This window comes from Bubalus bubalis, chromosome 2 (assembly GCF_019923935.1).
Source record: "Bubalus bubalis isolate 160015118507 breed Murrah chromosome 2, NDDB_SH_1, whole genome shotgun sequence".
Classification (NCBI taxonomy): Eukaryota; Metazoa; Chordata; class Mammalia; order Artiodactyla; family Bovidae; genus Bubalus; species Bubalus bubalis.
The window spans coordinates 110,688,994-110,703,211 of NC_059158.1; the positions used below are offsets into that span (position 1 = coordinate 110,688,994).

Consider the following 14,218-nt stretch of genomic DNA (forward strand, 5'->3'; position numbering starts at 1 on the left):
CTTGTTATGATGAATGATTTGAACCTGTCAGCTTTTTTTTCTCCCTAAAAACAAAAGAAATGAAATGAAATACAGTCTTCCTCCTTTACTTCCTTCCTTCCACCTGCTTTATTTAATTGATGAAGGTTTGAGCTTTTATTAATCTTTTTGAGCTCCTCTGTAAGATGCAGAAAAAGCCAATATGATATCATTGTATCCAGCTAATGTGTGTGCTTTGTGAAATTGATACACCCTGCCAAGACATAAATTACTTAAGCTTTGATAAATGTGTTGAAATCAGGGAATGTTCAAACAGATAAAGCACAGCAATTCCTCTTTTTCTCCCTTTTTTAAACTCCATTTCGTGCAAGCAGTTAAATGTTTTTGCATTATTATTGTAATATGATGGGACAAAAGACAGCAGTGATATTGATAGTAGCATAGAGAACCCCCGCAAGTACAAAAGCAATGGGGGATACAGCCTTGTGCTTTTCAGATAGCATCTAACAACCTTGCCTTGAACAGACTGGTTTGCCAACAGGTTCAGATCCACTTCAGTCCTCTCCCAGCATGTCGTATCACTGAAATTGTCTACAAAGGAGTGAGTATCCTTCCAGACACTTTGCACTTTCAGATCCTTTGCTGACTCATTTGGTAGGCTGAAATCAAAGATCCACAAACACATTTTATTAGCAAAGAATGCTCACCTGTCCCTGTGATCTGGATATGACTCAGATGTCAGTGAGACTGGAACACGAAGAAGCATTTGATTGATGCTCTAGGGTTGATTTCTACTCATTAACTTATCCTATGGCATTGAACAAGTTGCTTGATTGATCACTAATCAGTTCCTTGGAGACCTGAGAATCCATATCATCTTTTGAAGACAATTTTTGAATAGGAGGCATGGAACTATCCATTGGATAATGTAAGACCCATCAGTCTCTGAGTGCCTTTTGCCAGAGATTGGGCTCAGTAATTTCCATCCATTTTTTAAATTTTGTCCTTACAATCAACCAACAAAGGAGGCATAGATGTGAAAATTGGGGCTCATGTCAAGGGACAATGAGGTCATCAGGCAGCAAATCCTATGCTTTTTCCACCATGCTGCTTCCATATTGGGAGTATATTGGATGAGTGTGGGTGGGGTTGTGGTTCATTCAAACCCCAGTCATCCCTGAGTAGGTCTTTCGAGGTTAAGCATCAGCCTTGGGAACTTGGGTCACACAACTATCTATGTAGCCCTGTTTAGGAGAGGGTGTCTTCTCAGTAGTGACGCCCGCATTTAAGCAGCATTCTAGGGAGAAGACTGAACAAGTTATACCACAGGGAGAGACAGTTGGGAGAAGAGGTACAACTCGCAGCTTTTAAAGACAACTAAACACATATTTGTTTTTTTAATTATACTCTTCTGCCTATATATATCATCATCAAATAGCTTTTTGAAATTTGAGTTTAGATTTGGAAATCAGTACTTGTAAGAACTGTCCATATATTTTAGAGTAATAAATAAGTTGAAGAAGTGAAGTGAAGTCACTCAGTCGTGTCTGACTCTTTGCGACCCCATGTACTGTAACCTACCAGGTTTCTCCATCCATGGGATTTTCCAGGCAAGAATATTGGAGTGGGTTGCCATTACCCAGCTTTTCTCAATTTGTTTAATGTTGTTGTCAAAGCAAAGTCTAGAGTAAAACAAAAAAAGTAAAAGATGCATACATCTACTTTTTATCTAAGGAATCCTCAATGACAGTTTTCACTGAAACAGAGAACAATTATAGATCTGTGCTTAAGAGTTAAATTGCATTATTTTTACATAGGCAAACCTTAAAATCAAAGGCAACTTGAGCAGATTTGAACCTAAAGAGTATTGTGTTAGAATATACTTTTTAAGAATCAAATTTAGTTTTCAATCCTCATCTGTAGAATCTTTCCTGAAGAATATAAGAGTGTTTCTAAAAGCAAATAATTACCTCTAATTTATCTGTTTGGTAAGTTTTGTGTTCTTTTTTTCACTTTCTTAGGGTGAGTTACCTATATTTGGGTCAAATTGTTACAACATCAGTTACTACAATGAAAATCTGTAGTATTTTTTAAAATTAATAAGCGAATTTTTGAGTAAATATTATTGAGTCATCTCAGAACCATCACATCAGAAGTCCTAGAGATAAGAGAAGGACCTCATAATGTCCATCTCACAATAGAACTCATCATGTATTTTAAAATGCACCAATATCAGTTAGCCTGAGACTCTACGTGATTGAAAACTTGTCACTGTACAATAAGTTTAACACTGATAGGTTTTCAATAACAGAAAAAGGAGAAAATCAGGCAAAGCATCAAGAAAAATGACCCAAGCAGAAAAAACTCAGAAAAATGTACAATGTGAAACAAGCATTTTAAGATAAAAAGAGCATATTGGTGCTGGTAGTACAGAGTGTTGTCATACTTGTGTAAAAAAAAAGTATTTTTGAATGGAAAAATGGATCTTTATTCTACTAACACAGTATTAATTGGGAACACTGCCCAGAGGTAAAGAATGTGGTAAAGAATCCGCCTGCCAGTGCAGGAGACCCAAGAGATAGGGGTTCGATTCCTGGGTCAGGAAGATCCCCTGGAGTAGAAAATGGCAACCTGCTCCAGTATTCTTGCCTGGGAAATCCCCTGGACAGAGGACCCTGCTGGGATACAGTCCTTTGGATCAGAAAGAGTCGGATATGACTGACTGTCACTGTCACTAGTGGCTATATGTTAATCTGTGGGGTCTCTAAAGAGTTGGACACGACTAAGCACTTGAGCACAAGCATATTATGTATGAGTAAGAATTGAAGGTTTTTTTTGTTTGTTTTTGTTTTTTTTTTTTTAAGCAAGCTAAAAGGGATTTATCTTGTGAAAGATAGGAAGAAAGACAGGAGTGAAGGAAGAGAATAGGAAATTGGACAAATTGGGGAATATAGATCAGGAAATTAAGTTCTTTAGTACCGGCCATTCTCAGGATTAGTAGGTGTGGCTGTCGACATTGACCAAGCAGGGCACATCTCATGAAATATTGGATAAAGGTGAAAACAAATAATAGCAAGAATCATAATCACAGAGAAGAGAAACTGGACCTTGATCAGCTAGGGGTTTCTTATCTATCCATGTGTCCTTGACTGTGTCCTTGGAGAGAGGACAGGACAAGTCACCTGGACCAGGTTGCATTAGCTCTTAGCAACCTCAAGTCCTATCTGTAGCCAGTACTGACTTCCATGGGCTGTCTGACCAGTTGATCTCAATGAGGCTGTGTGCATATTGTAATGAAGAGTGTTCAAAGTCAGAAAACGAGTGACAGTATCAGAAATACCCAGAATATTTTGAGCCAGAAATCCTGAGTAATGATCCCTCTTTTTCTGGTGACTATGCCAGTCCTTCAACACCAGGAGAGAGAAAGAAGTATTGACTTCAGGATGTGTGAGACCCTAGGACCAGAGAGTATGAATTCAGGTTTTCAAAACAATAAGAATGTGCAGAGTATCAGTTTGCCCTTCTGCCAAGCCTCAGTAATTTAGAGAAGAGAATTTTGGGAAATACTAGACAAGAGTGGGAAAAGCCTTCGGGAATTAATCAATGGGATCAATATATATTATGTGCCCCCTCCCCACCAAAGCAGAAAACAAAAAAGAAAAATCCACACACACATTTAAGTCCTTGCATTCCTCCTCTAAAGTGTTCAGGGACAAGTTATAGGTGAAAACACTTCTCATGAAACTCTATTAGGATTTAAACTTTGATGAATGTATAAAATATAACCTCATATTATTAAACTCTACCATAGAGTCAAGTGTAAAATTTACAATCCAAGCTATGCCAGTTTTTTTTTTTTTTTTCTCAAAACTGAATTGAAAGCAATAATTCTTGTAATAATCTGAGACTGGTTTTACCAGGTACTTCACCAAGTTTGAAAGGGTTGGGGAAACAGTACATAAAAACAGCCCCACTTCCTTCTCATCCTTTCCATCACGCTGACAGTTTTCCAGAGAATCATTACCAGAGTGGTTTGTGCCATTAGAGATAAGAGGCTATCTGTGTTTCCACGAGAAACCTCTATTTTCCAGACTTTATAATTCATCTATAAATATCCACTCCAAGCAGCAGTTTCATATATTATGAATCTGTCTCTCAAAATTCATATTGACTTAACTAAATGATTTTTAGAAATCATGAAGACTCTTACACTGCAAAGAGAATTAGAAGAAAATCAAATGCAAATAAAGTGCTGTGTTTCAGGGGGAATGATTTGAATCAAAATACTGTGGAATCCATAAAACATAGGCACATGATTCTTTCTTAGCAATTCTATCTTTCAGGGTATTATTCAGTTGTAATAAAATGTATTTATCAACAATTAATTAATTTAAAATATACATCTCCAATTTATTTCTGCTTCTATAAAGGCAGATAATTTGAGATTATATTTTTTCAACTAAATATTTTATAGAACTTCATATTATTATTCATACTACTTTTAATTAAAGAATTTAAAATAGAATTATATCAAGTTATGAAATTATATGACATAAGCTTTTGAATATAATAATATGCTTGCTATCTACAAATATATTTTAAGAGTCTTATCAATACCTTATATTCAGATGGCTTCTAGCTCCATGGTAGAAATCTCAGCTTACTAAAGCTATTTTCTACCTAAAAAAAAAAGACCTTACAAATTGAATGTTTTTATCAAATAAGAGACCAAAAAATACTATATCCCCCAATCTGGGAAGATAGAATTGTAAAGATTAGGAGACAGAGACTAAAGCCACATCAACCCATTAAAATGAAATGCAGTCATCCCTTGGTATCCATGGAGGATTGGCTTCAAGATCCCCTTGGATACCAAAATCCAGGGATGTTTAAATTCCTTATATAAGATAGTTTAGTATTTGCATATAACCTATGCACATACTTCTGTATATTTTAAACCATCTCTAGATTATTTATAATGCCGAATACGAAGTGAATAGTTGCCAGAATGTGACATATTCAAGTTTTGCTTTTTGGAAATTTCTGTGTTTGAGTTGGGGGCAGTTGGGACTTTTTGTTTAGTTTTAATTTCAATTCAGTGTTGGTTGAATCCAGTGGATTCAGAACCTGCGTATACAAAAAACCAACTGTCCTCTCTTCCTAATCTCATCATTTCCATGTTTGTACTCACAGATTTATACTGCTTGAATGACATGGTCATCTTGTTACACTGCAGAGCGCCACTGTGTATGTGAAATGGTATTTAGCAGGAAGCGAAATAATACTACAAGAATTGCCCCAGGGCTTTGGCTTTGGTATGTGTGGACTCACAGCCCAACCTAAAGTATATTTTTCTTTCTTCCTTTCGAACAGCTGTTTTGTGACAGTGAGAAGGTGGTGCATGCCACGGAGGGACTGGATTGGGAAGATAAAGATGCCACAGGGACCCTGGTGGGTAACGTGGTGCACTCGCGAATCATCAACCCTCTGCGCCTGTTTGTTAAACAGTCTCCAGTCCCCAAGCCTGGACACTTGGCCTATGCGGACAGCATGGAGAACTTTTGGGATTGGTTGGCCAACATCACGGAAGTTCAGGAGCCGTTGGCAAGAACTAAAAGGAGGCCAATAGTGAAAACAGGAAAATTTAAGAAAATGTTTGGATGGGGTGACTTCCATTCCAACATTAAAACTGTGAAACTCAACCTCCTCATCACAGGGAAAATCGTTGACCATGGAAATGGAACCTTCAGTGTTTATTTCCGACATAATTCCACCGGCCTGGGCAACGTTTCAGTGAGTTTGGTACCCCCCTCCAAAGTGGTGGAGTTTGAAGTTTCCCCTCAGTCTACCTTGGAGACCAAGGAATCCAAATCTTTCAACTGTCGCATTGAGTATGAAAAAACAGATCGGGCCAAGAAGACCGCCCTGTGCAATTTTGACCCATCCAAGATCTGCTACCAGGAGCAGACTCAGAGCCATGTATCCTGGTTGTGTTCCAAGCCCTTCAAGGTCATTTGCATCTACATTGCCTTTTACAGTGTTGATTATAAACTTGTGCAAAAGGTCTGTCCTGACTACAATTACCATAGCGAGACTCCCTACTTATCTTCTGGCTGAATCTTCCCATGGCCAATAAAAAGGAAGGATAAATATATACTCAATTATTAATAGAACCACCAAGAACCAAGCTCAGCTCTCCATGGCAAAGGATCCCTTTTGTTTCTGGCAGTGAACCTTCATTCCCTATAAGGTTTTCACATTTAAAAAAGAAAAAGAAACATCTTAAAAGTTGAAATGTGTTTGTTATGATCATAAGTACCTTAATCTAAACAGTCAAACTGTGTATGAAACCATCACTCTCTCATAAGATCTCTCTCCTAAGGCTGACTCCTCCAGCTATTCTTATTTCTCTAAGAGTTGATGGTAGTAGCAACATGGAACAGGAAAGAACCAAATAATGCATGTGATAAACATTGCTCTTGAAATGGGCCTGCCTTTGAAGTATGTTTTGGAAAGTTACCTTAAAAATAGCAGATCCAGTAAAGTAACTGAAAAGATTGTATTTGATAGATGAATCACATTTCTGACATTGAATTCTTTTTTATTGCTGTCTTTTTTCCCATGTCTGTGCTGTTAGTGATATGAGAGATGAAGGGGTAAAATTTGCTTCAAAACTCATGTGTGAAGTTACAACGCCCCAGTGGAATGAAACACATTATTATCTGAGCTAGAGTTGAGTGGAGTGGGATTTAAACACTTACCCTTGGGTTGGTCACCATCCTTAGGATTCTCATCTGAGTAGTAATATTGGCATATTAAAAACGCAAATCTGGATGTATTGGAAGTCAGTTCAACAATGATGATGATCAGGATGTTTTTAGATTACTTTGCCAGATTCAATGATGTGAGATTGTCAAAAATATCACAACTCTGTTTTCCCCCTGTAACCTAATTCTATTCATTTGGTGGTATGATTTTTGTATACCTATGTAGAACAACTTTGAAATTGAGAGAAAGCAATTGTTTCCTAGGCTAGCTAGAATGGGAGAAAGATTGAAATTGGAAGGAGGAAATTCCAGGATGATGTATTCATTATTTCTAGCCTGTTAGATTAAGTTCTCCTTGCATTTAGCTACTTAAATGAAGGATCAAATTGTGGAAATAAGGAGTTTATTTAAATAATGCTAATTATTATCGTGCTAATAACCAAGACACATGACTCCCTAGGCTTTTGGGATAACTTCTTAATGAATGTTGCATCATAACCACCTTCTCTTCATCTTCTCTGAGGGGGTCAAATATCATCTGTGTCGTAGAGGTGGATGATCTTTGAATTAGCACAGAGAGAGAATCTGGTTGACCAGTAAAAAAAGTGTTTCTAGAACCTGGAAGATTCATGGAATGGTTACTCCTTTTACGATAGCTGTCAACTGTTTTCCCCCTTCTTATCTGTAAAATATCAAAGTAAAACACTGAATTGACAACTGAAGGAAGAACAAAATGCTCTTACTATAAAATGCTCTTACTACGTTGTTCAAAAAGCCAATAGCTCTCGTCTATTTTGCATCTCTAGTCCTTTCCTTTTCCTGGTGATACCTGCACAGTGTTTGTTTTTTGTCTTTTGTAAAAATTGTACTAAGCTTAGTGTGTGGTAATACAGGCTTGAAATTTTTGCTCTGAGTTCACCGGGTGCTTTTGTAATTTTGTGGTTGGTGTGAAATACTTTGAGACATCATTTTATTTTAACCTAGGAACAAGATTAAACTCCTATTTACTGTAAAATATGTGGAAACCATATGTGTATATACACTTAGATTTCCTGTGTACAGAGAAAGTATGTGTACACATTTCTATGTAAATAAAAAGAATTTCCTAAATCTGTCACATGACTTTAAGTTTTTGTTTTTTTAAAGATTGTTCTTGTTTCTTTTCTTCACAATGGTTTAGTGTGTGTGTGCTTGTGTGTGTATGCATTATCAACTGAACATTCAGATCTTCCATATGTTCATATTAAACAGAGTAATTAGGCCATGGAGATTATAAAGCAGAGTAAAATAATAATCCATACAAACCACTTGGCACATAGCTTGGTGTCTAGTAAGAATTCTGTGAGCTTCCATTAAGATTTATTATTACAAATGAAAGGTGATTTTAAATTGTCTAATGTTCAAAAGTTGAGTGGTATAAACACTATATCTATATAAAGAATAAACTAAATCGGTTTGCACAATTCTTAGATTTTAGCAGGATTTGTGGGATTAAAAAATAAAGAAAGAAAGTTCCTCAGGCATGTTTTTTAATTGGCATAGAACATATGCCACATATATTTTTTAGACATAATTTCATTTCAAAGCCTACATAATTGTCAGTAATGGTGCTTGGCACAATGTAAATCAGATCCCATTTAAACATGCAAATGCACACATTCCTACAAAACCACTTTTGCCTTAGAGTACTGCAGTTGAGGAAAAGGACATTCACGTAAGCTAATTTTATGCCCAATCACAAATTGTTCAAAATAGCCAGGACATGGAAGCAACCTAGATGTCCATCAGCAGATGAATGGATAAGAAAGCTGTGGTACATATACCCAATGGAGTATTACTCAGCCATTAAAAAGAATACATTTGAATCAGTTCTAATGAGGTGGTTGAAACTGTAGCCTATTATACAGAGTGAAGTAAGCCAGAAAGAAAAACACCAATACAGTATACTAACGCATATATATGGAATTTAGAAAGATGGTAACAATAACCCTGTATACAAGACAGCAAAAGAGACACTGGTGTATAGATCAGTCTTATGGACTCTGTGGGAGAGGGAGAGGGTGGGGAGATTTGGGAGAATGGCATTTAAACATGTATAATATCATGTATGAAACGAGTTGCCAGTCCAGGTTCGATGCACGATACTGGATGCTTGGGGCTGGTGCACTGGGACGACCCAGAGGGAGGGTATGGGGAGGGAGGAGGGAGGAGGGTTCAGGATGGGGAACAAAGGTATACCTGTGGTGGATTCATTTCGATATTTGGCAAAACTAATACAATATTGTAAAGTTTAAAAATAAAATAAAATTTAAAAAAACACACAAAAATAAATAAAATAAAATGAGATTTAAACTAATAGAGTGAATACCTAAAAACAATATAACATTGTGTGTCAATTATGCCTCCATAAAAAATTAATTAAAAAAAATTTTTTTAAACACTAGCAGAAATTTAATCTTCAGGGAGATGTTAGGCATCGTCTCAGGATCTCTCTATTTATGAGAAAGCAAACTAGTCTTAAGACCTTTTCACCCCTCTGCAGAAACAATCTTGTTACTCATCGCCACACAGAATCAGGAAGGAGGCTGTATTTCCGTGACTATGAACAAGGTGACCATACCGGCCATAGCTGCTGTAAAATCTGGGGAGGGGAAATGAGAAAATAAAAAAGACAAAACTTTTGGACACCATGTAGCACAGCAGTAATCAGTGAAAAGAAAACAATTTTCCTTCATCCTTCTACTTGGTACTTGAAATTTCAACACATTCTCCTGATCTAAAATACCCCAGCAGTAATGAGTGTGGTCCTCCAACACGTCTGTTCGTAAGAGAACCTGATTCATAGCATATTATATCCTGTAATCTTTATTGTCCAACACTGTTATTCTGCAACACCTTTCTTCTTTATTTGAAGAACTTTATATGACCCAGATGCTACATGCTACATTTTAGGCACAACTGCTACATCTTAAGCATTCCACAACTGGCTAATCCTATCTCCATTAGAGACATGGTTCTGCTGGGTGGGAGCCGCCCTCATGGCTTAGGGGTTCCACACTTAAATATTCAAAGTGCGGTTGTCATATTAGCAGTATTACCTGTAAGCCTGTTAGAAATACAGAGTCTCGGGTCCTGCCTCCGACACTGAATTGGAGTTTTCATTTTAACAAGATCACCACGTGACTTGTATTTACATTAAAGACTGAGAGGTACTTCCTTAGAAACTCTGAGTTAGTAAATGGAGTTAGTAAATTAGGAATTAAAAATCTGCATCTTAAGAAACTTTGGTTACAGTGGTTCAAATGGGCTTCTGACAATACTTTTGAAAATGATTGAAGGAATAGACCCTTTGAAAAATGAAAATTAAATGAGTAGATTGATAACAAAATAAAGAAAAGTAAACCAATATTAATGTACAGAAGAACAGTATTTCAAAGAGAGTGCAGCCTACACTATCTGATGGTTCAGACTTCTCATTTGACAGATAAGCAAAACCAGGACCCCATCGGAGTCAAGGACATGCCCACTTAGTAAGTGACAAAGCCAACTGAAATGCAAGTCTCCTGCCTCCTTGTCCCAGGTCTTGTGTTACAGTAGAAAGGTAAGTTGAAGCAGATATTCAAAACAAAACAAAAAATAATTGCAGTGAGTTTATAAGAAGACATGACCCAGAAGTCAAAACTAAACACGAAAAAGGCTGGAAACACTCTGCAAAATCCTCAGGATTGTGATACATCTATGAAAACAAATTTTTTAAAGCTTAAACTACACAAAAGTAAACTCAGAATAAAGCCATTTTGTCCAAAGATGAGCATCCTAGGATGTATTAGAGGTATGACTGGCTAAGAATTAACAGCAGTAGAGCACAGGAGTTGACAGAATTTTCAACAGATTTTAATACCTGAGAATATATTTTCATAGAAATAGGTAAATGGGGTGGAATGCCTCCATAGCCTAAAGGTCCAACTTTACTTAATAAAGAATCTTAAATTAATTTATTGCCTATAAAATAAAGGGTGGCATCATGCATTTTTATTTGCAGTTAAAACTATAGTTAACCTCAAGTTAATCAGAACTTTCAATGAATGGAAATTTCATGTCTCCCATTGTCAGTGACAAATTATAGGCAAACAAACTCTTGCTAGAAGTTTTTTTTCCTTCATAAAAATCTTGTAAAATATATTCAGGGGTCATTTAATATTCACCTCATGTCTTACCCCCTACTGCAAGGTCTGGAACCCTGGGAACGTATCCCATTCTGCTTCATTTGTAATCTTCCCTTTTTATCATCCCTCTCAGCTCCACCATAAATAGTCTATAATTTCTTCTCAGAAGGAATGAGTTGACTGTGCCCTCTACAGCACAGGACAAAGTATCTGGTATATAGTAGGTACTTGATCATTATTTGTCACTTGATTTTTAAAAAATCTCTGACAAAAAACAGTGACTATTCAAGACTTACTTTACCCACCTAACATGAATTTTCTTGCACCATTCCAAGATGAAGACACTGCTCCAGCCTAATGTGATACTCACTGAATGCTAGCTCCCAGAACCACAGAAATGTAGAAGATGGAAACATGTTTGGAAGTGATCTAGAATAGGTTTTGTTTATCAGATAATTGGAGAGACTTCCCTGGCAGTCCAGTGGTTGAGACTCTGTGCTTCCACTGCAGGGGGCATGGGTTCAATCCCTGTTCAGGGATCTATCTTGCATGCCATACAGTGTAGCCCAAAAATTGATTAATTAATTAATTAACATTTTTTTAAAAAGAGAGAAGCAGAGGACCAAAAAAGAAAAAAAAGAAAGAATTGGGGACCGGGTGAGGTTTAACAGCCTGGTTATTTATATTGTTCTTCCTGCCTGTATAAAGCCATTTTTCTCTTCTTTATTATTCCACATTACTGATGTTCTGTATTTGTGTTACAGACTGTCAGCTGGCCACCAGCATGGAGCCTCTGCCTTCTCCTATTGAAGTGGGAGGGTCAAGGGTGTGGCCAGCCTGCCTGACTGCATCCCCCTGCCCCTCAAGCAGTGAGGTGTGTGGCCTGGTTGCTGAGCTGGAGCTGGTAGAATATAGAGCAAGGGATGTGTCAACTTATGTAAAAGCACATCAGGCTTGTCCATGCTATTTTCCCTTCGACTGTTTCAGATAGATGACTAAAAGGACCTGAGATGCTGCCCAGTAAAGGGGGCAAAGCAACTGTCCATCTGAGTGTCTTTCCAACCATGAAGGAGAGCCACCCAGCTAACCAAAAGCCCACCCTGGACTTCTACAGGAGAAATAAACATGTATGTTATTCTTTAAGCCATTGAATTACTGGGATGGATTTGTTACTGCATCTTAGTGTGAATTAACTAATAAAATGGAGCAGGACTGTATGGTCCTTGCACCCTGCCCGCATGGCCCCCGCCCCCCGCCACTGTGTCTTCTGCCTGCCTTTTGCCTGTAGAAAACTTCAAAGAACAAGTTTAATCTGAGAAGTGAGAAATGCTGAAACAAAGGAAAACAGTCAAAGGAGACTAAATAATAATAATGTAGTCATTAAGCATTGGCAAAGACCTTTAGTTCTTTCTCAAGGGCTGTAGATAATATTCTGAGCCATATTCTGTGAGCTGTCTTATGGATACTAAAGCCTCAGGTGGAGAAGTTAACTACATGATGACCAGACTGTGCCCAGGACTTGAGTTGCCACAATTCCAAGAATTGACCGCAAAGAAATGGGAAAAAATGGACCCTGGAACTGAAGATTAACTGTACCTGAAACATTCAAGATGATGCTGGTCAGACCACTAATGACCAATTTGAAGATGACTGTTAGATGATCTGCTGTTTCTTCATGTAGCCCCTGCCCCACAAGATGTCTTTCACCCCTTGCTTGTGGACTTGGGAGGGGAGAGTCAGGTGGACATATGTCCACCATCCTCCCCCTCACGTTCCCAGAATCTGAAATAAAACAAACTTTCCTTTCCATCAACCTGGCCTATTTATTGGCTTTTTAAAATTTTTAATTTATTTCTTTTAATTGGAGGCTAATTACTTTACAATATTGAAGAGGTTTTTGCCATACATCAACTTGAATCAGCCATGGGCATACACGTGTTCCCCATTCTGAACCCCCTTCCCACCTCCCTCCCCATCCCATCCCTCAGGGTCATCCCAGTGCACCAGCCCTGAGCACCCTGTCTCACGCATCGAACCTGGATTGGGGATCTGTTTCACATATGATAATATACATGTTTCAATGCTATTCTCTCAAATCATCCCACCCTTGCCTTCTCCCACAGAGTCCAAAAGACTGTTCTATACATCTTTGTTTCTTTTGCTGTCTCACATATAGGGTCACCATTACCATCTTTCTAACTTCCATATATAAGCATTAGTATACTATATTGGTGTTTTTCTTCCTGACTTACTTCACTCTGTATAATAGGCTCCAGTTTCATCCACCTCATTAGAACTGATTAAAATGTATTCTTTTTAATGGCTGAATAATATTGCATTGTGTATAAGTACCACAGTTTTCTTATCCATTCATCTGCCCATGGACATCTACGTTGCTTCCATGTTCTGGCTATTATAAACAGTGCTGCGATGAACATTGGGGTACATGTGTCTCTTTCAATTCTGGTTTCCTCAGTGTGTATGCCCAGCAGTGGGATTTCTGGGTCATATGGTAGTTCTATTTCCAGTTTTTTAAGGAATCTCCACACTATTCTCCATAGTAGCGGTACTAGTTTGCATTCCCACCAACAGTGTAAGAGGATTCCTTTTTCTCCACACCCTCTCCAGCATTTATTGTTTGTAGACTTTTGGATAGCAGTATTCTTACCAGCGTGAGATGGTACCTCATTGTGGTTTTGATTTGCATTCCTCTGATAATGAGTGATGTTGAGCATCTTTTCATGTGTTTGTTAGCCATTGTATGTCTTCTTTGGAGAAATATCTGTGTAGTTATTTGGCCTGTTTTTTGATTGGATCGTTTATTTTTCTGGAATTGAGCTGCAGGAGCTGCTTGTATATTTTTGAGATTAGTTCTTTGTCAGTTGCTTCGTTTGCTATTATTTTCTCCTATTCTGAAGGCTGTCTTTTCACCTTGCTTATAGTTTCCTTCATTGTGCAAAAGCTTTTATTAATTAGGTCCCATGAGTTTATTCATTTCTTTTATTTCCATTACTCTTGGAGGTGGGTCATAGAGGATCCTGCTGTGATTTATGTTGGAGAGTGTTTTGCCTATGTTTTCTACTAGGAGTTTTATAGTTTCTGGTCTTACATTTAGATCTTTAATCCATTTTGAGTTTATTTTTGTGTATGGTGTTCGAAAGTGTTCTAGTTTCATTCTTTTACAAATGGTTGACCAGTTTTCCCAGCACCACTTGTTAAAGAGATTGTCTTTTCTCCATTGTATATTCTTTCCTCCTTTGTCAAAGATAAGGTGTCCATAGGTGCATGGATTTATCTCTGGGCTTT

The 14,218-nt window shown here is 37.6% G+C and overlaps 1 protein-coding gene across 1 annotated transcript in view; it reads left to right on the plus strand.

Annotated features, from left to right (window-relative positions):
* Positions 1-7,861, plus strand: part of NXPH2 (neurexophilin 2) — a 129,245-nt gene extending 121,384 nt beyond the window's left edge. Inside the window, exon 2 of the mRNA XM_006067017.4 lies at positions 5,353-7,861. Coding sequence (XP_006067079.1) covers positions 5,353-6,096 — 744 coding nt within the window. The 3' untranslated portion in view covers positions 6,097-7,861. The remainder of the gene's footprint in view (positions 1-5,352) is intronic.
* Positions 7,862-14,218: the final 6,357 nt, after the last annotated feature.